This window comes from Notechis scutatus, chromosome 4 (genome assembly GCF_049901735.1).
Source record: "Notechis scutatus isolate UNSWTSFEM ecotype Mainland chromosome 4, rNotScu1.2, whole genome shotgun sequence".
In the NCBI taxonomy this organism is placed as follows: Eukaryota; Metazoa; Chordata; class Lepidosauria; order Squamata; family Elapidae; genus Notechis; species Notechis scutatus.
The window spans coordinates 130,464,379-130,491,187 of record NC_142012.1 but is presented as its reverse complement, the minus strand read 5'-3'; the positions used below and the strand labels follow the sequence as shown (position 1 = coordinate 130,491,187).

General features: G+C 37.5%; 1 protein-coding gene and 1 long non-coding RNA gene across 4 annotated transcripts in view; one reads left to right on the top strand and one right to left on the bottom strand.

Annotated features, from left to right (window-relative positions):
* The window catches only part of SLCO2A1 (solute carrier organic anion transporter family member 2A1), a 73,557-nt gene that overhangs the window by 23,160 nt on the left and 23,588 nt on the right, over positions 1 to 26,809 (bottom strand). For 2 of the 3 annotated variants that reach the window (XM_026691886.2, XM_087964923.1), the window contains 2 exons: positions 9,460 to 9,597; positions 4,724 to 4,886 (listed from right to left, as the gene is read on the bottom strand). In XM_026691886.2, coding sequence (XP_026547671.1) covers positions 4,724 to 4,886; positions 9,460 to 9,597 — 301 coding nt within the window. The remainder of the gene's footprint in view (positions 1 to 4,723; positions 4,887 to 9,459; positions 9,598 to 26,809) is intronic. The other variant, XM_087964924.1, reaches the window with a different exon arrangement.
* On the top strand, positions 2,933 to 8,045 carry LOC148130912 (uncharacterized). The gene is made up of 2 exons (XR_015749460.1): positions 2,933 to 3,840; positions 7,430 to 8,045. It is a non-coding gene; the product is annotated as an uncharacterized LOC148130912 (long non-coding RNA).

Below are 26,809 nucleotides of genomic sequence, written 5' to 3'. Positions count from 1 at the left end.
TCTTGTGTTAGAATTTTTGTTTGAAAAAGAAAATTACTACAGGTAGTCCTCGACTTACAATAGTTCATTTAGTGACTGTTCAAAGTTACAACAGTTCTGAAAAAAGTGACTTATGACCATTTTTCAAACTTACTGTATGACCGTTGCAGCATCCCCATGGTCACATGATTTACATTCGGATGCTTGACAACTGACTCTCATTTATGATGTTTACAGGGTCCTGGAGTCATGTGATCCCCTTTTGAGACCTCCTGATGAGCAAAGTCAATGGGGAAACCAGATTCACTTAACAACTGTGTTACTAATTTAAGAATTGCAGTGATTCACTTAACAAATGTGCCAAGAAAGCTCATAAAATGGGGCAAAACTCACTTAACAAATTTCTCACTTAGCAACCTAATTGTGAAGCTCAATTGTGGTTTTAAGCTGAGGACTACCTGTATTGTATATATAAAAATGGGTAAACAGCAAACTTGAGAATCAACCTGCAGTAGGTTATTCATACATAATCACTTGCAATGCTCCAGGAGAAAAAAAAGAGCATTGAGGAGGTAGCACAAGCCACATTTCCCATTGTTATTGGTATGCATATTTAGGGTCCAGATGAATAGAGTAGAGTAGAGTAGAGTAGAGTAGAGTAGAGTAAAACAGAACAGAACAGAACAGAATATTCTAGTCCAAACCCCTGCTTAGGCAGGAAACCCTACACCACTTCAGACAAATGGTTATCCAACCTCTTCTTAAAAACTTCCAGTGTTGGAGCATTCACAACTTCTGGAGGCAAGTTGTTCCACGAATTACTTGTTCTAGCTGTCAGGAAATTTCTCCTTAGTTCTAAGTTGCTTCTGTCCTTGATTAGTTTTCACCCATTGCTTCTTGTCCTGCCCTCAAGTGCTTTGGAGAATAGCTTCTTTGGAGAATAGCTCACTCTTCTTTGTGGCAGCCACAGGGATGTTGGACTACTGCTATCATGTCACCCCTAGTCCTTCTTTTCATCAGACTGGACATACCCAGTTCCAGCAACCGTTCTTTATATATTTTAGACTCCAGACCCCTAGTGATCTTTGTTGCTCTTCTCTGCACCCTTTCTGAACAAAGAATCATTTAACAACAGAGGCTCCGGGTGCATAATAACTCTATTTGGGATCTAAAGGCCTCACAAGTGGAAAGTGAGCATTTTGGAACAGGAGAGGGAGGGGGAGAAAACTGAAAAAAAACTGCTATGAGCACCTGAAGTACCTTATGCTGGCTAACATCCATTCAGAATCACCCTTTGTAACAGCAACATCATGGGTGGTAACAACTGCAATTCTTGTAATCTCAGGAATCTACTAGCAAGATCAAGCTAGACACGAAAAGTGAATTATATCCTTAAATTTGCTTAATGATTTCTCATTCCTGGATTGCTGGAGAATTGCCAGACCTATAAACTTCCTTAGTTTAATTAGTACCTGTCATCAATTTTTCTGTCAAGATATGATGGCATTGTTACAGGGGTATAGTCAGAAAGATTTTTAGAACCTGGGTTCTGAGGGAGAAGGGAGGAAAAGGAGAGAGAGACATCAAAAGATAAAAGAGAATAGTTATTACATGACCTAAGCAAAGTTAAAACACACACAGAGTCTTTGCTCTTCATCCAGTTTTCCTACATTCTAGAACTTGTTATTTGTATTTTCACTGTTGGTTCAGATATTACCACAAATTTTCATCATTTAATGAATTACCATGCAGGTTTGTGTACTTCTATGAATTTGAAAGTGAGCAAAACAAAACATGCTGAGCAGTTAATGAAGGGAATTCAATAAGTACATTGTACTGACATAAATTCATTACAGCAACAATATTACAGCACAGGAGCCAAGGATGTAATTCCAGAATGCAGGAGCCTTCACAAAAAATTCATATTTATTTGTATAATTCAATTCCCACAAGACCATATTCGAGACACATTTCATGACAAAGTACAATATTTAATACTGAAACTGTTTGGTGGTAAATGAGAAAAATAATACAATCCAACAACTTCTTTTTTGTTTGTTTACATAAATGCTCTTAATTTTCACTTCCGAATTCTTACTGAAGAGATTCTGAGAAGATCAGAAAGGATCTTTCTGGAAAAGAAAATAGTTTACTGCCGTCACACACATACAATTGAGGTAAGTATGTTTAGATATACATGTGGAATTAAAATAAGTCTACAAATTGCATTTAAATGTTAACTAAGAATTGTTAATTAGAAACAACAGACAACCCTTCTTAGAAAAGTATACTGGAGGCAAACTTATAAAAATGAATACAGTCCATGATGAAGAAAACTATATTTTAAAATATCTCAGTACACCTAAGAATATATTCTATTTAATAAGGAGGTATGATCCACAAGATCATTTAGCCTGAATATCTCTAATAAACATAACTAAAAATGCCCAGTCTCAATTCCCAGAAATACCCAGAAATTCCTCGACAGACGAGAGAGGTCTTTATTGCCTTTACTAGTAACAAGTGAACTTTGCATAATGACTTTGTCTCCAGAGAACTGATTACATCTTCTCCAAGATCTTCAGAACCTCTTCATTTAGTCTTAATTCGTGTTTCTAAAAATTGTTGGCATGATCACTTGGATGAAATGGTTTCTTCTGATTTTGACTGATAATCCATGGTGCACAATACAGTAACATTTTGGAACCATTGCCTGCAGTGGAATAGAGCCCACAAAAGTCTTCATACAACTTGCCAATTCTTTATTACTGGACTCCCTTTAAGTCTCATGCAATTCTGCTAAAATAATAGAATTCACAGCCAATTTTCTTTGCTTTTCTTAGCTTAATATGAAATGGCAACTTCATTTTACTGAGAATAATGTGAAGCTCGTGTGTGTGTGTGTGTGTGTGTGTGTGTGTGTGTGTGTGAGAGAGAGAGAGAGAGAGAGAGAGAGAGAGAGGTGGGGGGGAGCAAGAGAGAGAGAGAAGCAGGGAGCCGCTTTCAAACCAATTGTGCAGGTTTAGACTAAGTTTCTTTAATGATTTTAAAAGAGATATTTCATACATGCTTTCATGTGTTCTGAGGCAATCTTTTGAAAGATTTACAGAGCCATAGTAAATAAAAATCCACAATCTAGGTAATAACATTTTTGCTGAATCTTCTGCCAAGATCTTTCTTACCAAATTCATCACTTTCCAGTGATTTTATTCCATCATTGTTCTGCATAAAGATGGCTCTGTAAAATGACAGCTATAACAAAAAAAAAATTCTAGTACAAGAGAAAATGCTGTAAGATGTTATACTTCTGATTGTCAGTGACTGTGAATATCCAGATTTCCTCTTCCAGGAACAAATGAGTTTTCTTGCATACTTGCTGGATACTTTATAGATAAATATCATGACCGCAGAATTAAAAGATACTATTACATGATTCCATGTATGATTAGAAGGTTTAAGAGAAGCCAAATGTATCTGCTAATGCTTCCTAAATGAATTCTTTTACCCATCATCCTGTGTTGCCTTTTGATGAATAGCATACTGTTTACAAATTCAGAATTTGAATCCAAATCCTTGGCAACTGAGCAATCAAATCCAGTTGATGTCACTAGAAACAATTGCTCCTGCCAAGCAGATGTTGAACTCTTTTTGAGTAGAGTACATCAGGCTCTTAGTTTCTACCTGATATTAAAAGGAAATGTGGGAAATGCCAGAAGGCAAGCTGACTATATAATAAATCAATGTATAAATCAACAGTTTCCTTTTAGGTCTAAATTGAAATGAACAATAATATGGAAGTTTAAAACATACTGCACTATAGCAATATTAAAGTAGAAGAAAAAAAAGAACCAAAGAGAGATGGTAATAATACTTTTTTTCTTAGACATATGTTTTATCTTTTTAAATTTTTGTTTTTAATTTTTATATAATTGTATCAAATCTCATCTTTTGAATTGTCACTTCAATCTTTATCTCAATGTAAAGCTTATATATCATCAATTTATCTTAAAAAAGATAAATAACATAGATGAGTGATATATATATATATATATATATATATATATATATATATATATATATATATATATATATATATATATATATATATATTGCTATGTATCTACGTATATGTATTCTGTTCCTTTCCCTTTTTTTCTTTGTTTTGTTTTTCCTGTTGATGTTTTTCCTTAATACAGATAAAATATGTATCATATATAGATTGAACATTCTCTTTTTATAAGACTTTGACCACAATAAAAGCATGTACTATGCAACAATGTCCTGATTACCCTTACTTCTCTATCTGCAGACAATTTCTACTCATTTTGATAGCATCAAAGAATCCCGATACATTCAGAGCACCAATTCAATACATAGAATAATCAATGACACCCAAAACTTGCACTGCCTCAGACTCAACTGGTCCTGATCCAGCTTGGCATGCTCAGAGTAGACAAGTTATTACAAAGAGACTGCACATAGCCCTGCAGGGAATGTTGGAAGTTAAGATGGCCAAAGGCCAAGTTACTTTAACATGCAAGTAACCTTCCTGACCTACCTGCTAGGGAGAATCATATACTACCACACAGGATTTAACAAGAACAAATCAAGAATTTGGGGATCGTTCCAAACTGAAGGTAGGAAAGAAAGCAAAAGCAAAAAAAAAAAAGGTAGGGAGCTCCATTAAACTTTAGAATATCTACAAAGGGCTTGGAAAAGAAAAGAGTTCAAGAAAGTTACATACTAATTTGTGCTGAAGAATATTCATATCGTCCAGAAAGGAAATGTGGAAGAGTCAAAAGGAAGGCCCCTAGTGCCAACAGGAGACCTCCCAGGCCAATGATCCGAGGTCGATGAACTCGACTACCAAAGTAGCTCACAAAGATGATGAGGATGACATTGCCAATCTGTAGAGAGACAAAAATATACAGATGTGTTAGGAGAGTCCCAAAGGAAGACATCTGTTAGTGACTCCACATGATGAAGAGGAGAAGGATCGTCTGGATCTTTTCCTCCTTCATTTGCTTGTTTTCTGTCTTAGAACTAGAACAGATTTTCTAACTGTGAATACACACACACACACACACACCACACCATTAATACACATACACACTGTCATTCTTTCTTGGTTTTACAGCTGATGGAATCGTTTTTTCAATATACAATTTTATAAAAGATTTTTTTTAATGTAATACTAATATAAATTAATATAAAGTAGAAAAGATAGAAGATAGAAATCAAAGAGAAAGCTAAAAATGCAAGGAGAGAAAAGTTAAAAAAAAAACAAAAGAAAAAAGATGCAAAGAACTGGCTTCTGGTCTTTACAGCAGTTATAAATACAATTACAGGTTTACATCTTCTTCTATTACTATACCATAATTCTCTTTTTTCTATAATTTATTTAATCGTCAAAGCATAAATCATAAATTCATTATTTTCTGTTTTAAGCAAAAAGCGTATAAAGTGCTTCAGTCAGCAATTAATGTAGATGTTATCATTTCTCTGATCAAAGAAGTCAATTTAGCCACCTCAGCAAGTTCTATCGTCTACCATAATCATTCCTCTATTTGCGGATAGTGCCAAATCATTCCATATTTGTACATATAATAATAATCTTGCAGTTATCACATATAAAAACAAGTTCCATGTTTTTTCCCAACTGTTTGTCCATGAATCCTAAAAGAAAATCATCTGACTTCAATTTCATATTAACCTTTAAATTCTCTTAGTTAATGAATGTATTTGAATCCAGAGTTTTCTAGCTTTTGACACATCCATCAGGGATGATAAAATGTCCCTTCTTGTTCACATTTCCAACATTTTAAGGGTCTTTATATATTATGGACAATCTCTGTTGACATATACTAATAGTTTTTAGTTTAAAAAAAGATTAACAATGTAAATTTCAACCCTTTCATCCACATATTTTTCTATTATTCCATCTGTACATTAGAATATCTTTTTTGGCCCAGCTGTTGGAATCATTCTAACACATAACTGAGAAATCCTAGTCATCAGGCAGGGGAGCTTATAGAAAAAGTATGAAAAATAGTTCCAAGCAAAAACATATGTATTTGGCAGGACAGTAATGATAGCTGTTTGTGGGCTAGAATAAATGTGACCATGAAGAAATTTTCGGGGAAGAACATCACAAAGCAGACATCATGGTGACCCTTAAGAGTAAGACCATGTCTTTTTAATATAAAAAATATTTTAAAAGTTCCTGTGTTTCCTACCGTAAATGAGGCAATGTGCTTGGAGTTCTGTTGGAACAGCTTTCCTCTGGATGTCATCCAGATATGTGGACCACCTCCTAACATTTCTTGCCAGAATGGCCTTTGCTGACAATTCTAGGAATTGTAGTCCACACATCTGGAGGCTGTTCAGCTCGAGACAAAGTGTTTTGATGTTTGTAACATATTAATTGCAAAACATTTCTACTGAGTTTTAGAACTGCATCTGCAGACAATTTGTTGAATTTCTACATATTTTATACTTTATATTTTACAGAATAAATCACAGTGGGATCATATGACAAATCCAAACAAAACACAATATGTGTGAATTCAATATTTACATGTATCAGCTGGTATTAATGGAATGTGTTTCTACATATACAGTCTTTGGATTGCACTATAATATATAAGCCCAGTTTCAGGACTTTCAAATGATCGTCTAGAAAAGCAAATGACATGGAACCAAAATTGGCAGAGATGTGTAAAAACCAATGTGTACTCAGACACACCTAATATACCAACATCATCACATGGTAGTAGCTCTCTAATGCCTATTTTAGGATGCTAACAAATGAACTTTGGGCCTTCTTCAGGAAAATCATGTCCTCTGACACTGAGCTGCATACTCTGCCCTTCCCAAAATAAAACTCTCAGCTATAAACCTCTATATAGGAATAACCTGTATAAAATAACTCTGGGAATTATGTAAAAATAAAAACAGTCTCAGCTGACCATTGCAGTTGTCTTCTCAGAATGTTTGATCACTATGGCCAAATATAAACCCTGACTGGAAATTTTTCCATCTAAATGCATCTGGACAGCCATAGTTAGGGAAGGGTACCCTAAAACAAACACGAACAACACCATAATACTATGGTGTTATTTCACAATAAAAGGTAAAGAAAACATTTGTCCCTACTTTGCATCTTAGGAAAGATTTATTGTCACTTTTAAGTCCAGAGAAAAAGTCCTTAAATTTACTGCTCAAAAGTGGATTATTCTTTCCAACCTACCCAAATGTGGGAAACAGAAACATCTCTAGAAGCAACGATTTGGAATCTTGAATAAAATAGGTTAAAAAGAAATTAGTTGAAAAGGATTTTAACTCTAGCATTTTGTCCATCCTGTGTTAGTGAGCAATCTGAAATAAATGCATTGTTATTGTAATTATCAGAAACAAAAGCCAGTAACCTCTTAAAATTTAATTCCCATAGCTCCAACCATCATGGTCAACTAAGGAATTATGGAAACTAATCTGAAGCAACTGGAAGACACAAATGTGCACCCTTAATATCTGGAGAAGGTGAATGAAGAAGTTGGATATCAGAATGACTAGTTTACTCTAAAATAGTCTGGATAATGGAATGGGAAACATATTAAGGGGAACAAATAATATTTTTATCCTTATAAGCATGATCCCTGAGAGATTTTGAATTCTGCAGCTGAAGGAACAGGCCAACTGAAACCGTCTGATGGTTTCCTGGAGGAGCAGGAGACAGATAATTAAAAACCAGATTGTAGTCTTTTCCTTGGTGTGAAAGGAATCAATACATAAGTACAATAAAATATGTCATAAGATGCTGGTATCAGTAATAACAGTAGTGGAACTTAAAGGTACCTGATCATCCCATAGTTAGATCACCTCATGTATTAATCAGTTGCTACATTTTGCATGTAAAGAAAATGCTTTTATTTACATTGCATTGTATAATTCTTATGTATCATTTCAAACTGTATATAATCTGTGAAATTTCAGAGCTTTTCTGCATTCCTTTGACAAGGAAAGATTGTAGTTGTGCATGCCATTAAAAGATATTTTGTTGCATTTATGTCCAAGTACTATGGTTCCTTATATAAATGGGCATTTTTCCTATTACAATATCTAATGAGAGGTGCTGTTTAAAATCTAGCTGCTTTTATGATCAATGTGAGATTTAGAAATTCTTCCTTCCTTATGGAACCATGCAACACTCTTATCTTAATTTCTAATCAGTGATTCTGCTCTCATTTTTATTTTTTCCAACCTACCAAAATGTGGAAAGAAATTATGTAAAGGACTCAGGATGCCTTCCACCAGCAAATTATCCCTTTGAAAATCGAACAGAATGGTATAAGAGAAATCAACAAAAAATCTATTTTTTTTAATGGACTAGATCAAGTTTGAAGGTGCAACAAAAAACACTCCAGAAAAAAACATATCTAGTTAGAGGCATATCTCGAGGTAATGCCTCAATGCTTCTGATTCCTCTATTCTAAGATCATTTCCATATTAGTAACCTATAGCATGTTCCAAACCTTTATTTTTTAAACTCAGCATCTTTAAGATGTGTGGATTACTTCAAGTTGGCTGTGGAATTCTGGGAATTGAAGTCCACACATCTTAAAGTTGCCACAGTCATCCAGCCATTGCTATATCAATCTCATGCCATAGGTGGCTAGATGATAGCAATAGGGTTTATGTACCGCTTCACGGTGCTTTACAGCCCTCTCTAAACAGTTTATAGACTCAACATATGCCCCCACCCAATAATATGGGTTCTCATTTTACTGATCTCAGAAGGATGGAAGGCTGAGTCAACCTTGAGCCGGGTGAGATTTGAACTGCCAAACTGTAGGCAGCAGACAATCAGCAGAAGTAGTCTGCAGTACTGCATTCTAATCACTATACCACCACTGCTCTAATATGATGCTACAATATACTGTAATTCACTGACATAGAAATTACCTAAGGCCCCTGTCCTGAATGCATTACCCAGAGTGGAGTGCCTGACTCCACTCCCTATGCTTCCCAGTGCACATGTACATGCAGTTAGTCCATTTTTGTAATACTACTTATCACTTATTTTTAATTTAGATGCCATGGAAAACATGGTATCTTAGACAATCCGCACTGCATAGAAAATAGATAATATGTGACATATATAGTAGTCTCTATGCCTCATTTTTATATTCTCAGATTAATCAGTGTGAAAAAAATGTATAGCCTATATGTAGCCTATTAATCCAATGTACAGTAGATACTGGTACAACCACATTTCCATCACATTTTGGAAGTTCAGCTAGAGGAGGGCTGTCAAACTCCCGGTCCACGGGCCAATGCATCACGTACTGGCCCTGTTTAGCAAAGAGGGAAAAAGTCCTGATATGTCACGTGATGCCAATGTGACGACATGAGTTTGACACCCTTGAGCTAGAGTAAGTCTACCACAGATTCACCCTGAAGCAGTTCAGCTGACACAATTACCTCATGTAAACTGGAGATAAAGCCAGAGGACAAACTGGAGAGGCCAAAGCGCTTCTCGATGGTAGTCAAGCTACTCTTAAAGTAAGCACTGTAGAGGAGTTGAGACAGCTGCATCAGGCCATGGCAAAACACAAATACCTGTCAGCAAGAAGATGGATAATTAGACATACACTGCTCAAAAAAATAAAGGGAACACAAAAATAAGACATCCTAGATCTGAATGAATTAAATATTCTTATTAAATACTTTGTTCATTAGATAGTTGAATGTGCTGACAACAAAAATTATCAATGGAAATCAAATTTAGCAACCCATGGAGGTCTGGATTTGGAGTTACACTCAAAATTAAAGTGGAAAAAAACACTACAGGCTGATCCAACTTTGATGTAATGTCCTTAAAACAAGTCAAAATGAGGCTCAGTAGTGTGTGTGGCCTCCACGTGCCTGTATGACCTCCCTACAATGCCTGGGCATGCTCCTGATGAGGTGGCAGATGGTCTCCTGAGGGATCTCCTCCCACACCTGGACTAAAGCATCCCCCAACTCATGGACAGTCTGTGGTGCAACGTGGCATTGGTGGATGGAGCGAGACATGATGTCCCAGATGTGCTCAATTGGATTCAGGTCTGGGGAACGGGCGGGCCAGTCCATAGCATCAATGCCTTCGTCTTGCATGCTCCTGATGAGGTGGCAGATGGTCTCCTGAGGGATCTCCTCCCACACCTGGACTAAAGCATCCCCCAACTCATGGACAGTCTGGTGCAACGTGGCATTGGTGGATGGAGCGAGACATGATGTCCCAGATGTGCTCAATTGGATTCAGGTCTGGGGAACGGGTGGGCCAGTCCATAGCATCAATGCCTTCGTCTTGCAGGAATTGCTGACACACTCCAGCCACATGAGGTCTAGCATTGTCTTGCATTAGGAAGAACCCAGGGCCAACTGCACCAGCATATGGTCTCACAAGGGGTCTGAGGATCTCATCTCGGTACCTAATGGCAATCAGGCTACCTCTGGCGAGCACATGGAGGGCTGTGCGGCCCCCAAAAGAAATGCCACCACACACCATTACTGACCCACTGCCAAACTGGTCATGCTGGAGGATGTTGCAGGTAGCAGAACATTCTCCATGGCGTCTCCAGACCCTGTCACGTCTGTCACATGTGCTCAGTGTGAACCTGCTTTCATCTGTGAAGAGCACAGGATGCCAGTGGCGAATTTGCCAATCTTGGTGTTCTCTGGCAAATGCCAAAGGTCCTGCATGGTGTTGGGCTGTAAGCACAATCCCCACCTGTGGACATTAGGCCCTCATACCACCCTCATGGAGTCTGTTTCTGACCGTTTGAGCAGCCACATGCACATTTGTGGCCCCCTGTATGTCATTTTGCAAGGTTCTGGCAGTGCTCCTCCTGTCCCTCCTTGCACAAAGGTGAAGGTAGCAGTCCTGATGCTGTGTTGTTGCCCGCCTACGGCCTCCTCCACATCTCCTGATGTAGTGGCCTGTCTCCTGGTAGCACCTCCATGCTCTGGACACTATGCTGACAGACACAGCAAACCTTCTTGCCACAGCTCGCATTGATGTGCCATCCTGAATGAGCTGCACTACCTGAGCCACTTGTGTGGGTTGTAGACTCCGTCTCATGTACCACTAGAGTGAAAGCACCGCCAGCATTCAAAAGTGACCAAACCATCAGCCAGAAAGCATAGGACCTGAGAAGTGGTCTGTGGTCACCACCTGCAGAACCACTCCTTTATTGGGGATGTCTTGCTAACTGCCTATGCTTTCCACCTGTTGTCTATTCCATTTGCACAACAGCATGTGAAATTGATTGTCAATCAGTGTTGCTACCTAAGTGGACAGTTTGATTTCACAGAAGTGTGATCGACTTGGAGTTACATTGTGTTGTTTAAGTGTTCCCTTTATTTTTTTGAGCAGTGTATTACCATGTTATAAAGAAGATGGAAAAATTTTTTTGCTTGTGTAATTGTTGTAGCATGTCAGACTGACAGTGGATTACGCAGTATATAGACTGATTGCTGAAGGCATTGCCTTCTGATGATGAAAACTGTATGATACCATCATTAATTTAGCTCTTGTTTGACATAGGGATCATGTCTTCATGGTCTGCTTTTAACATGAAATAAAGCTTGTTAAAACAAACAAGGATATAAATCTGGCATTAGGCTAAAAATACCTGGACTTATGTTATTCTTTCACTCCAACTCTGTGATCCAGCAAGCCATATTTTTCCTCTCCTCTGCTGCAGGATTGCTCTGAGTTTGTTTGGAGTTTTTAAAATTTTATTTTATTTTATACATTTTTGTAACTTTGGGCTAAATTTTCTTTTTCTTTCTTAGTGGTCTCATTTTGTCCGTACTTCGTTGCATACACTGCATTTAAAAGACTTTTTTAGGATTGGCAGCTACAATCACAACCCAAAAATACCTGCTTGTTTGAGATGTGTTATATTAATAAAATAAAAATAAAGCATGGCTCCTTGCCATCATTTAAAAAGATGAAATATGGAAGTGACTAGACCCCTACCCAATTTGAACATGTCATTAAAAACAATAGAGAAACACTGTAGCAAAATAATAGAGATTGTGACAACACCATATGTATCATAGAAAAATCAGCAATAAAAGTGAAGTGAGTTTTAAAAAGAAATAAGATAACATGTAAAATAGAACCACAGAATCTGAAGGAACCTTTTGGTATTAAGTCCAACCTCTCTTCAATGCATGAATGAAACGTAAAGCATTTGGCTGTCGAGTCCTGCTTTAACACAACCAGTGATTATAATTCCATCCTTAACTGCTTATTCCTTCCACTCTTGCGTTGCTCTTACTATTACATGTTTAATAGTAAGTAGATTTATAGGATCTTGTCTTCCTTGTCCTGAGTTCCAAAAAGACAGACAACAGGCCTTAATCTTTTTCTCTGTGACATTCTTTCAGATATTTAACAGGTGCTATCCCATTTCCTCCCAGTCCTTTTTTAGGGCTAAATATTCCAGTTCCTTCATGCTCTTCAAGGTACCTTCAAGGTACTTTCAAAGTACAGGTACGCAAAATATGTTAGGGAGATCTGCTGTTCTACTTACAACTGCATTCTCCCCTCCTTGAATCAAACAAATTTGGCTGTGTTGAACAAATACTGGCTTTTAGTACCGCTTGGTATGATACTATGCAAGTTTAATGGCCAAGTACACTGGTTTTCTTTAATTTCTTTCTGGAACTTTTATAAAGAGACCAACTGTGGGAATATTTGATAAAGAGAATGTAGTAGTAAAATCTTTAACCAAAAACGGGCTTACTTGCTGATGGTGACTGCTTATTAGACATTATGATCTTGCTTGGTCAATTATGGTAGGGAAAGGCATTGAAATATGTCAGTGGTGGTATTCTACCGGTTCAGTAAAAAAATTGCTACCAGTTTGGCCAAACCGGTATTTCCGACGATCAGCTGTGCGGCAATCAGCTGTGCTGCGCGATTCAGATTAGCTAGAAAGCAGGAAATCATCGGATTTCTTGCTTTCTAGCTAATCTAAATTGCACGGCACAGCTGATTCCCCCTCCCCTTCAAAATGCTGCTTTTTTCAGCTCCCAGGAGGCTTCCCTGAGGCCCACTAGGCCAAAAATGGGGCGCAGGGGAGTGCTGCAAAAAAAAGAGAGGGAGGGGAGAAAGAAAAAGAGAAAGAAAAAAGAAAAAGAAAGGGAGGGTGGGTGGGTGGGAAAAAGGAGAGGAAGGAAGGACCACAAACCTTGCCAGTAGACCAAGGGTCTTCAAACTTGGCAGGTTTAAGACTTGTGAACTCCAACTCCCAGAATTTCTGAGCTAACATGACTGGAGGAGGAATTCTGGGAGTTGAAGTCCACAAGTCTTAAACCTGCCAAGTTTGAAGAGCCCTGCACTAGACGCAGCTTCAGAAAAAGCTTTGAAACAGCACAGCAATCCAGGGCTGGAAGGTACCTGGAGCTCATCCAGTCCAACCCCCTGCTCCAGAAAGTGAGTTTCTGTCTTTTGACCGCCTAGTCACATGACCACATAGCCACACCCACCCAGTCACATGACCACATAGCCATGCCCACAGAACCGGTAGTGAAATAATTTGAATTCCTCCATTGAGTGAAAGAAAAGCCAAAAATGATATAAAACATAATAGCAGGATAAAAATCAAATAAATCACTAAATAACCAGAATCTGAAATTTGAAATGCAAGAGAGCTTTAAGGCCATAAATTAAGACTCTGTATTGCCCAGCTGGTAATAGATGCATATTTTAAATAAATATTAACATGACATATACAAATTAAGTTAAATAACACTTTTCCCAACTCTCGGCTTTTCTAATTCTCAATTTCTTGTTGTTGCCAACTGGTCTTTTTTAGGAGGGTTATCATAAACATAATTGTTTCCACTATTTGTTTATGATTGACATAGAACAGCCATCCATGACATCCTTTGGTCTCTGTTCCAATGCTAAGGCTGGCAATAGTAATTATATTTTGTGTGTATGTGTGTGTTTGTATGTGTCTGCATACACGCCAATCTAATTTTTGCATGACATTTGAAAGACAAAAGAAAAACAGGGTTAGAAAAGGAAGGGACAAAGTAGAGTTTCAGTTCCTCCTCTATATTGTTACTTTTAAAAATTCTGTCCGGTATCTTATTAGTAGTTCTCTCAAAACTCTTTTCTATATAACAAAAGTGGCTGCAATGGCTAGTCACTTTCCTGACACAACTTATTATTTTGCATCATTAACTGCAAAACAGCTTATTGCCTTTTTTACTCATGAAAAAGAGTAATCTGTATTTACTCAGCTCTTATAATTTGGTGAAGATGTTCCAATGTTTTTATGTCAGCATTATTCACACATTACTTATGAATGACAAATAGGGAAGGCTACAGTTTAAGAAAAAAGGCTGTGTTTGTGAACGTCTCCCAATATCCATGAGCAAAGTATACATGAGAAAATAGAGGTACAAAACATTATCCTGGCCCAGGAAACAGTGCCTCTTGAGATAAAACAGCATGGCCTACAGGAATGAGATATATTGGGAAGCTGATTTATGTGTATAGAAAGGAAAATCAAAAGCATTTGCAAGATTTGGATGCGATCAAAAAAGCAGACGCTACAATTTCTTAATAGTATCCAAATCAGATTCTTGGTTCTTTTCCTGACACTACAGGAGCATAGCCTAGATGATACTTGCTGGTGCAATTTTAGTGTTAGTTTACAGGAGCATTCTAAACTTGTCTACTCAGTCAAACCCATTGAATTCAAAAGTATTTTCATGTAAGCAGGTAAACATAAAACTAGAATAAAGAATTATTTTAATCTTACATTAAAAATTAAAGATATTTCCTCCTACAGAAAAAAAAGACAGAACAAGCAATAATGGGAAACAGAATCCAGATGGGCATAGCAGTTAACTTTTCCCTGAAAGTAAGTCAAAGGAAATATTTTTTTTTTAAAAAAAACCTTACTACTGATATAAAAAGTATCCTGATTTTAGGCAGATGCATTTTAAAAGTCGAGAGAAAGGGGAGCCAAATTCTCCATTTGACAGAAAAAGACATTAACTGTCCATTAAAAGGCATCTGGCTAAAATCAGTTAAGCTACCTAGGATTCTCAACGGAAGTGAGACTAGCTCCTGCTGAGATATATTAGTATTTTTCCAGGAAGCTTGTTTCTTTTCATTAGTACAATCAACTATAGAAAATAATTTTTGGTTCTCTTTGAACTGACCGGTAAAAATAAGTCAGTGTGGTCCTAACATATTAGGAAGGCAGTTACTGGGGAAGAATAATCTTAGTAGGTCATAAAACATGCTCCACATGGAAAATTCAATCTGCTATTCAGCTTTGTGAGTGGGGACAAGTCCTACAGCTGATGGTTTTTCATATGAATTGACCCAGGAAAACTAGAGAAGCTATAGGTGTCAAAAAGTATAGTAGCTCTAGGTAATTCTTAGATATCTCTAGTATAGCACAGAGTCAGTCCCCAGGCCAAAACAAGGGTCCGATACATTCAGGAACATTTGAAAAGAGTCTCAAAACACTGTCACCCAACGTTCTACATCTGTGTTTTCTTAAGTCCCCTATTTATTGCCTGGACGTTTATTTGAAAGTTGGACAAATCACCATAACTACAAACTGTTTATAGAAATAGGTTAATTCCAACCACAATTTATTTTTAAAATGCCTACTTTCTCATGCCCAACAGTAGTACATAGTACATGCCGTTTTTAACAGTAGGGTTAGTCACACCCCCTTTGTGACATCACTTCTACTCCCCACTCCCTTGGAGGACTGTGACATCATAACCCTCCATCCCCTTTCTTACCAACAACCCCTTGTTCTGGAAGTAGTGTGACATCTCTGCTCTTTATGCCCCACGCTCTCTTTCATCGGAAGTTCTGTAACGTCCAGGTTTGGCCTGGTATCACCCATAATTCCCCAGTAGAGGCCTTTCACCCGGAAGGCTTGTAACAGCTTCGGCCCATCAAACAGTCCCCATCATACGGAACTATGTCTCTGTATTAATTATTCATCAGGGAGAGTTTTAATTGGTCCATAGTTGCAGGGCTGCGATTGGTAGCTGCCTCCTATGACAGTGCACAGGGGAGTGTTCTCATTGGCCCATATTTGCAGGGTCACAATTGGTAGCTGACTCCTATGATGGTGCACAGGGGAGCGTTCTCATTGGCCCATATTTACAGGGGTTGCTATTGGTAGCAGCAACCTGTGACGTAGCAGTTTTGCCCCAGAACAGCTCCCCATTGGCCAAATCTAAAAAATGACTGTTAGAGCACGAGGAATACTAATAGAAAAATTAATAAAAATTAATAAAGACAAAATTAAAATAATAACCAAAATTTGACAGAAAGTCAGAAAAAAGAAATGGAAGAGAAATTGGGATTACAAAGTGTCAGAAAGCTTAAATAACTAGGAATTTGGCTAATAGGAAGATGCTCTTTTAGGACAACTACATGAAATTACTTTTACAGATAAAGAATGATTTGATTAAATGGGAGAAATTACAATTATCACTATTGGGCCGGGTAGTGGCTATAAAAATGAATATATTACCGAAATTATTATATTATTTCCAAACAGTACCTATAAAATTGGACAAGGAATTTTTCCAGCAATTAGACAGGGCAATTATGAAATTTATATGGATGGGGGGGAAAGCACGAATAAAATTGAAGACATTACAAGATAATAGAACCAGAGGTGGCCTTGGACTCCCAAAATGGGAAATATACTATCAAGCAGCAATTTTACTATGGGTTAAAGAGTGGATAAATTTAAAAAAATAAAAGAATCTTGGCAATAGAAGGTCATGATCTCCAAATTGGGTGGCATGCCTTCCTATGGGATAAAAAGAATAAGATTCATTCTTATTTTCATAAACAACTGATAAGGGACTCATTATTACAAACATGGGAGAAAGTTTTTTAAAAAGCACTATCTGAAAAGACCAAACTGGATCTCACCTATGGAAGCTATATTATATCCAAATATGAGGGATATTAAAAAATGTTTAGATATGAAGAATTAATAGACGAACAGGGGACCTAAAACATTAAAACTAAAAGAACAAGGTATAACATTAGATTGGTGGGCATACTTGCAAATTCAAACCAAATTTAAGAAAGATGTAAAGGAACAAGGGATAGATAACGATCTACAAAAATTGGATCAAATCTTGACAGGCAATGATACAAAATTTATAACATGAATGTGTTTATTTATTTATTTATTGTATTTATTGGAAGTGGAATTAGAGGAAGAAATTGTAAAGGGATCAATGATTGCCTGGGCAAAAAATGTAGGCCACAACATAAATCTAGATGAGTGGGGAAAAACTTGGACCGAGAACTGGAAGCTGACTTTGTCTATGGCATTTAAGGAAAATCAGTATAAAATGTTTCGTACATGGCACTTAGCACCAGCAAGACTGGCAAAAATGTATCCAAATATGAAACCGGAATGCTAGAAGTGCAAACAAAAAAAAAGGAACGTTTTTCCATATGTGGTGGCAATGTATAAAGGCTAAAAATGTTTGGAAGAAATACAGAGATGGCTGTTTGAGATTATAAAATATAGATTGAAATTGGAACCAGAAACGTTTTATTGTACACATCTTAACTGCAGCAAAAATTATTTTTGCACAAAGATGGAAGAGTGATAAAACACCATCAGAGGAAGCTTTAATCCAAAAAATAATGGATTGTGCTGAGCGAGACAAATTCACAGTGGAATTAAAAGGCAAGGATGATTGTGATTATTATGCGATATGGGATAGGTGGCATGAATGTGTGAAGAATAAAGATAAAAATGATGTATAGTCACAGAACGAGAAACATGTATATACAATGACACATTTACTGTTAATGGAAATGAGAGTTTTGTATTTTTGGTTTTAAAGAATAAAAATTACTTTAAAAAAAGAAAAAATTAAAAAATGAAGATAAATGAAGCGGGCAGCTTGAGCAGCGCTCAGGGTATCTGAAAGACTGTTCATGTGCTACAGCTCCGAAATTAATTAAAATGCCTGTTTGCTCATAGCGAGGTGTAAACACATATGCCTATGTAAAGTAAGATGACCCCCCATCCTGTCCCTGTTCTGTGACCAGTTACCAGTTGTAATGCAAGGAATCTGGGAGAAGCCTTCTTTGTTCTAGTATGTTTTACAATGCGGAGATGTAAAAAAAAAAAAAAATTTGCAGAAAGAACCCATTTTTGCTTTTTTTCAGGAACAGACTGGGCAAGGGTAGCGCTAAAAGGATTGTAAAATAAAAGAAAGATAAAGTAAATAAATAATAAAAATGGATGGTTATAAGCATGCATGCTTATGACTACAGGACAGGTCGGGACATGTTCCAGACAGTGTTAATGTGTGGGCATGTGCTGTATATGCTTGCTAGAGAGCATGCATGTGATGCGCATGATTGCATGTGTGACACATGTGTTTGGGGCATGTTCCGACTTGTCTCAGGTGTGGTCTGCTGTTCACGGCCTGATAAAGAGGACCTTTGCAGAAGGGTGACAATTCAGCCGCTCAAAGCATAGACCATGTTTAACAGTATCATGGGTCCTCGCAAAGGAAATAATAAAAAGGTTGTAGACCCTTCTACATCATGGCCCGAGGCAAGGCCTATTTTGAAAGATTGCCATAAAGTATGTTGTATTATGTTTGATGGAAGACTTACATTACTTAAGGCCTATTTTGTTTGGATGTCGTCTACCGTGTTGTAACATGTGGGATACAGTACAACGTGAAGATGTGTCCGACCTTTACAGTTCTTACCTAGAGGGCTGGGAAATGACTAAGAGATGTTCTTCATCGCTGGTCCAAGGGACAGGCCTGAGTAAGTAAAACCCTGTTATATATTCAAATGTGTAAATCATGATAACCCAGTTATCGCCAAGATAAGTAATAAATTAATATATTTTCCAGGTTCTGTTTCAAGTTATAGCCATAACACCAGTGACTCCTTAATAACGAACATTTCAACTGATGAAGAGTATGCAGGAGGCTGCTTAGGTAAATGAAACTAAATTGTTTTTTTACTACACCTATTGATGATAATTTTATATAATAAATGGTCTGGCCTTTTTAAGAAGTATCTTAAGCGAGGACGAATCTACAGATGACAGTGGAGATTGTACTACGAAATCTATTACCAACTTGTTTACTGCTGATGTTAATGATGAAGTGTTATGATTATCCCTGTTGTCTACCAGTGGAAGTTAAAAGAGACATTTCAAATGAAGATAATGTTGCTGAAGGATGTGCATGTGGTACTGTTGATTGTATTTGTGTGATGACTACAGATGTTGAAGATGCTGATGATGATTATAATACTATAATACTAATGATGAAGGTTATTATTGTGTTAGTGAACTTAGTACGAACAGTATCTAAATTACAAATAAAAGGTTGTGCTAAAGAGCAAAGTGTGTTTATTGTTTGGTTTGAACGGTGTGGAATGAAGTATGAAAATATTCTAAAGGAACTGTATTATACACCCGAATGTACGGGTAGCTATGGGGGTGTAAAAGCCCTATTTAAGTCTGGGAGGAAGCACTTTAAAAACTTAACCTTGAAGCATGTCAAGACATGGCTTTTCAGGCAAGATGCTTATACCCTTCATAAACCTGCAAGAATAACATTTCCTACAAATACAATAATAGTTTCTTGTGTAGACTGACCTCGTGGATTTATCAGGATATGCCTCTGAAAACAACAGTGCAAAATTTATTTTAACAGTGATTGATGTACTATCCAAATATGCCTTGGCTGTCTGTTTATCTGATAAGTCTGGATGTGGGGTTGCCAATGCTTTCCAGAGCATCTTCCAATCAGGAAGGGGCCCCAGAAAGTTAAGTCAGATGTGGAAAAGAATTCCTAAATAAACACCTGAAGAAGCTTTCGGAACATTATGGCATACATCATTTTGTCACACATAGTGAAACTAAAGCAGCAGTTATAGAGAGATTTAATCGAACTCTGAAAAATAAACTCTGGGGATTTTTGCAGCTATGTGGATGTTTTATCAGCAGGGCTACAGCGGTGCTTAGCATTGCAGTATGCAGACAGCACCCAGTGGGGCATAAAGGGCATCACCCTACTTCGTGTTACAGCACATCTTGGTATCTGAAGCACCCTTAGCATTAAAGCATAAAGCAATCAAATCTGTTTCTTTGGTGTTGGGTATCAGAGTAATGTAAATCTAACCAGTCCACATCAGACAACCCAGAATAGCTTTTGTAAAGTAACACAACCAACAACTTTGCTTACCCTTTTAAAGGCAACGTTCAAACATCTGCTATAAAAATATAAGCACTGTTGAACATTTCCAGAAATTTGGCAGAAAAAAGTCTGTGCCATTGTTGCAGCATTAGCTAACAAAAATCAAAGTTCGTGTATATAGTAATTCCCCTGGAATTAATTATGAAGAAAATTCTACTATGGTTTAGAGTTAAAGGCTTTACTCTCTGTGTTTCCAGAAAAGCAACTTCCCTTTTATACTTTTATATCAAGTCAGAGATCAGGAGTAAAGCATAGACTCAACATATCATGCAAGATAATGTTATGAGGCAGAACAGTACAGAGCAAATCTTAATTTAGCATAAAGCCTTCATTTGAAGAATCTTTGCCAGAGGAAAAATAGAGGGAGGTGGTATCTGAAAGCTTTCTCATCATCTTGAGAAACAAAGAACCAAAGACTATCATTCTTATTTGTACTGTATCTTTCTAATTTAAATATGTCTAAGTAATGCAAAGGGAATTGTTGAGGTATAAATATTACCAAGCTGTGGGAAGGAGGAGCTGTAGCAAAACATTGCACAAATACTTAAAGAGAGTTAAAACATTCAAGCATCTAAACCTTTTCAAAAGATTGTAACAGATGATCCTCACTTAAATTGAATATTTGGGATTTTTTAAAAAATGTTATCACTAGTAATTTATACCACGTCTCTTTCCTTCCTTCCTTCCTTCCTTCCTTCCTTCCTTCCTTCCTTCCTTCCTTCCTAATATTAAAAAAAAAAAAAATAAAAAAAAAAAAAAAAAAAAAAAAAAAAAAAAAAAAAAAAAAAAAATAAAAAAATAATAGCACACATATATAATTCTCTTTCCACCTCCTATTTTCCCACAACTACAATCCCATAAGGCAGGGCTGTCACGTGCCCGGTTTAGTGAAGGGGGAAAAAGCCGTGACGACATGAGTTTGACACCCCTGTCATAAGGTAACTTGGGCTGAGAGAGAGTGACTGACCCAAAGTCACCCAGCTAGTGGAACTAGAACTCACACTCTCCTGGTTTCTAGCCAGCATGTTAATCACGACACCAAACTGCCTCTCTCTTTTCTTACTAAAAGGCTGTTGCATGAAATGTTTTGGAACTTTACTTGTGGAAAGTTTCCATCTCATTGTCTACTCAAGAGCTTTAATTGTCAGTTAAATCCCTCAGAATTAAGTTTATACCAGAAAGTGTATGTTTTTCTTGGTTTAAGTTTTACATGGGGTCCTCAGTGCTCTCTGAGCTTGGTAGTTTTCTTGTAGACATTTCATTACCAAACTAGGTAAAATCATCAGTGGTTTGCTAGCTAGGAATTTGTACTTAGGAACAATCTTGGAATCTGAACATTTGTCACCTTTTCAAAACTTTAGTAGTTTAGAAAGTATTGCATTCCTCATTCTATATGTGAGTTACTAACAAGGTGTGGGTGAAGTAATATACCTGAGTTTGATCCTTCTTTCCACTGGAGAACCAAGTTAGTCATTTCACTGAATTGACTTTCCAGGTATTTCAGTACTAAGAAAGAAGTTGACATAATTAATTATACAATTATAACAATAGAGTCTAGAAAATAGATCAGAGGTTATATGAGGATCCCAAATCCATCAGACCCATATTTATAACCTCTGGCACAAAAAAAATTATACTCTTTAACACAATTTTGGGGACATTTTAAAGTTTGTTTTAAATAATCAGACTTGTAAAGAGATCAGAAAACAAGATAAAAGGGAACATGAGTGAGATGTGCGGAGTGCAAGAGCAACTCCAGACACTGTAGCCATAGAAAGTCTAAGGAATGAAAAATTGGTGCAAGTTATTTTACAACAAAGCTATGCTGGCTGGAGAATTCTGGGAGTTGAAGTCCACAAGTCTTAAAGTTGCCAAGTTTGGGGACCCCTGGTTTAAAGCAGGGGTCCTCAACCACCGAGCCACCGGACCGTGCAGGTCCATGGAGCACTCTGTACCGGGCCGCAAAGAAAAAAAAAAAAAAAATGGCGGCTTTCTTCGCCTGGTGAATGCTGCTGGGATCGGGGATCAAGGACACAAATGAAAGAAGGGGAGGGAGGAAGCAACTGAAGCCTGTCCTGCTCTCTGGCTCAGCAACTTGGCTTCCTCCGCCTCGTTCCTCTCTCAGTCGCTCTCTCGCTGCTCCACCAGCCCAGGAAGAAACTGCTTCAAAGAAGCCGGGGTGGGGTGGCTTTTCCTGTCGCCACAGCTCCTCCGAGCGCCCGTTTACCCCCACCCGCCCGCCAGCGCTTCAATTCAGTGCTCCGTTCTGCCTGCCTGCCTGTCTGGTTGTTTGGGAGCAGCTTCGGCTGAGAATAATAACTATTCGCCTCTTTTTATCAACCGAAGCTGCTCCGAAGGCGAAGGCAGGCAGGCAGAATGGAGCACTGAATTGAAGCGCGCGGCGGGCGGGGTGGGGGTAAATGGGCGCTCGGAGGAGCTGCGGCGACAGGAAAAGCCACCCCTCCCAGCTTCTTTGAAGCAGTTTCTTCCTGGGCTGGTGGAGCAGCGAGGAGCGACTGAGAGAGGAGCGAGGCAGACACCTGAGGGAGGGAGGAGACACCTGAGGGATGGGGCTGAGGGAGGCAGGGCCGAGGCGCTCCCTGAACTTGGTGGTTTGCTGGCAGATGTTTTATTACCCGACTAGGTAACAACATCAGATGTTACCTAGTCAGGTAATGAAACGTCTGCAAGCAAACCACCAAACTCGATTCTTCCCCCTCCCCGGTCCTTGAAAAGTGTTTGTGCTTGAAACTGGTCCCTGGTACAAAAAGGTTGGGGACCACTGGTTTAAAGGATAATCATGTTTTCAGAGTGAAGATCAATGCACCTAAGATCAAGTTTCAGTAAAGCAGAAGTAGGCAAATAGGTAAGATTACTACAGAAAAAGATGTTTTGGAACAACTCATGAAGCAATGCTATTGGAAAGAATGGAGGGAACAGCAGCTCCAACGTTTGGAAAGCATCAGGTTGTCTGTCCCTGCAGTCATGCCAGACTAGTTAATTTTCAACTGTACAGCACCTGTTTGCTACTTGACCTGAGGCTGTGAAATTATACTGTACATCACTTGAAAGAGAAAACCCGACTGTTCCTTTAGGGAAACGGCAGCAACAATCTTTTAAATAGCCCCTTAATACTCTTCTATCCCTTTACTATATCCCAAATCAGTTGTGCAAAGTAGCTGCCACACTTTGTCAAATGACAGGGCCAGCTCTAAAGTTCAGTAACAGATCCTTAAAATCAAAGGTTTTTTATTTTTAAAATTTTATGCATCTTTCCACGTGAGCAACATGTTTCCAGGTTATAACATTTGTACAGTCATACTTTCATTTCCATTAATCTTATATAATATTAACTCATATCATTATCCATTTTACTCATCTTTAAATAAGTTTGCATTTCATATTTCAATCCATTAATTCAATATCAATATCATTTCATCCATACATAAGTTTTCAAATCTTTATCCCTATTATTTCCATTTTCAGCTTCCCACCTATTTTATTTTACATTACATGTCATTGTTATCCCTAGTTTTCTCTAAGCTGATATATAATAAACAATCTAAAAAGAGTAAAAATATAGATAAAACCAATATATTTAGGATCCACATGGTATTTTCCATTCCCCTACTTTAATCATAATAAGATATTCTCATTGTACAATTCTAATATCCATTAAATAATCAACTGTATATATAGTCAGCTGTATATATCCCCTCCAATAAATCACTAAAATAACTTCTTAATATCTCTCATTTTATCTTCACTTTACTTATAATCATTAATAATCATATCTTTTTTTCCATTCATTTCCATTCCCTTGTTTGATCCTCTGAAAAAGGGGGTTCATAACAACACATTTTATATACAGTTAATATTCATATATGTAATTATTCATTCCTAAAATATTTCCCTACAAGTTTTAAATTAAACACCAAAGTATGCTCCATGTGGTATCCCCCTTATAAAATCCCTAACCCTTATCTCTAAATTTTTCAGCTTTATTGTTTATTTTAATTTTAGCCAACTTTCCCTTTTTTAAATTTCTCTGGTCTTCCTTCTTTCCTTCTAACATTTCACCCATCTTCTCCACCCCCTTTCCTGTTCCCTTTTTTGAAGTTTCTTCTTGTATAATTTTTCCTTCTTTTGTTTAATCCTGGGGGCATTTTCTCTTTTATTTGTTAAGTCTGTCATCAATATCATAGTTTTAATTCCTTTAGTATTTTGGCAAAGTCTCTTGTTCTCCATGTCTGTCTGAGCCTCCTTCTTCTTTCTTTAGCTCCGCTCACTGGAATTTCTTTGTTCTGCAACCATCACCATTATTTTCTTTTCCAATATTTCCAATAATTCCCTTCTTTCTTTGAACATTCCTTTTACCATTTGTAACTCCAACTTAAAGTCTTTGCTTATTTCTTCCATTTTTATAATAAATTGTTAATATTCAAAGTCTTTTATTGCAATCCTTGCCAAAAGTCTCCTTTTATCTTTATTTCTTTTGTTAATCCCTCTGTCTCTTTGTCACAACCAACCCCCAACAGTCCCAGGAAGTTGCATCTGTATATCCTCTTGGTAGAATTTCTTCCCCTTTTCCCCAAATTTCCGGGGTTCTTATTATTTTATTTGTCTTTTATTCCATAACAATTAGAAGTCCAGTAAATTTCCATATAATTTTGTAGGGGGGAAAAATCTTTGACCATTAGATGGCGCTCTGTATCACTTTCCACTTTTTAAAGTTCTTTTCTTTTCTCTTTTAATTATATTAAACATTAATTTCCAACCATTTCCACAATTAATTTTCTTAGTATTAGCCAATTCCAGGCAAGTCCAGCATTTAATCTAATGCCTAGTTAATGCCAGTTTGTATTATTCAAAGTTTAGTCTCTGATTCCATTGTACCTTTTATAAACCAATTTTGTTTACCTTTTATTTTCCTCTTTTTTCCCCCTGTTCGCCGCTGTGTTACTCTTACGCGAGGGCACTTTCTTTCTATTTCTCGGGGTTGTTAAGAAAAAATCAAGTTCTTTATCTGGTTGCACGTCTCTCACCATTTCACCACTCCAGTGCAAAACTTAAATCCCGGCAGCTTTCCATCTTTAGGGTAGCAAAGAGCTCGTTCGTTGTTCGGTTTAAAGTCAGCAAACTTCTTGGCATCATCCTCATTAGCTGGATCCCATGCATTTACATCCGGTGGGTCTTGAACTACATTCCATAAACCTTCTCTACGCAGAAGTAGACTGCACTTCATAGACCAAGAAACATAGTTTGTTCCATCCAACCCGGTTATCAGTGAAAGACTTGTTGAAGTGACTTGTGCCATTTTTACCAGGATAGTAAACCACAATTAAACAGTAAACAGCTATCTGTATACAGTACTGTGTATTCACACCAACTCTCAGTTATCTGAGCCTGGTATGGCCTGGGCCCATAACCAGTGTTGAGGTAATTCCCCGTTAGGAGAATGAGCACATACAGGGAGACGTATTTGAGAGTAGTGTTTGAATAATACACACACAGCACACAGATACACTGTACAGTAAATGTAAGTTTTTACATTTTAAGCAAAGTTCAAACACAGTCCAAAGTCATTCACAGGTAAGATCAATCAGTTTTCAGTCCAGGGATAATCCAATATCAAAGTCCAGTATCAAAAACAGTTCAGTATCAGACTTACATCAAATCCAGGAATAGCAGTCAATTAGAAGGAACGGCAATACTCTCCAACAGAAGGAAACAGAGACTCACTGAGACTTCTTCTGAGACTAAGACTAAGACTACCCAGGTTTTTCGCTCCATCTTATGGCCGTTTGAGAAAACACACCCAATTACAATTTTTGCATTCTTACAGTATTAAAATGTCTATCCTGGTTTATATATTTCCAACCCAAATAGCTGTTAGGTGACTTACATTCCTAACAACCCCCACAAAGCAATTAATCCAGGCTGTGCAGAAACACAAGGCTGTGCAGCCCACATGGCCTGCGGGAATTCTCCCCGCCCACTCACTTCTTACCCGGTAAACTTGCCTGCTAAATTGCTATATTTCCTTTTTCCGACCATCATCTGTTCTGCTGTGCTGGGAGATTTAGATTAGCTAGGAAGCAGGAAATGGTTGGATTTCTTGCTTTCTAGCTAGTCTTTAGATCTTCGGCTCAGCACAGCCACCTCCCTTAAGACTGAAGGTTTGCTTTTTGCAAGCAAATTCAGTGCATACTTACGGCAAGCAAATTTGAGAGACTGAGCTAGCTGATGGCAGATAGATAGATCACTGAATGATTCTGTGAGCAACTCAATTTGCCTGCTTTGCCTGATTTGTAAAAGTTGCTCTTTTTTTAAAATAAAAAATTCAATATTTACATGCATGGTGTGTTGTGAGTTAATTTTATGAGTTTGCTTGCAAGCAAATTTTATGTAAACGGACTGAGCTAGCCAATGGCAGATAGATAGATCTCTGAATGAATCTGTGATTCTGTGAGCAACTCAATCTGCCTGCCTGTGTTGCCTGATTTTGGGTAAAAGTTGT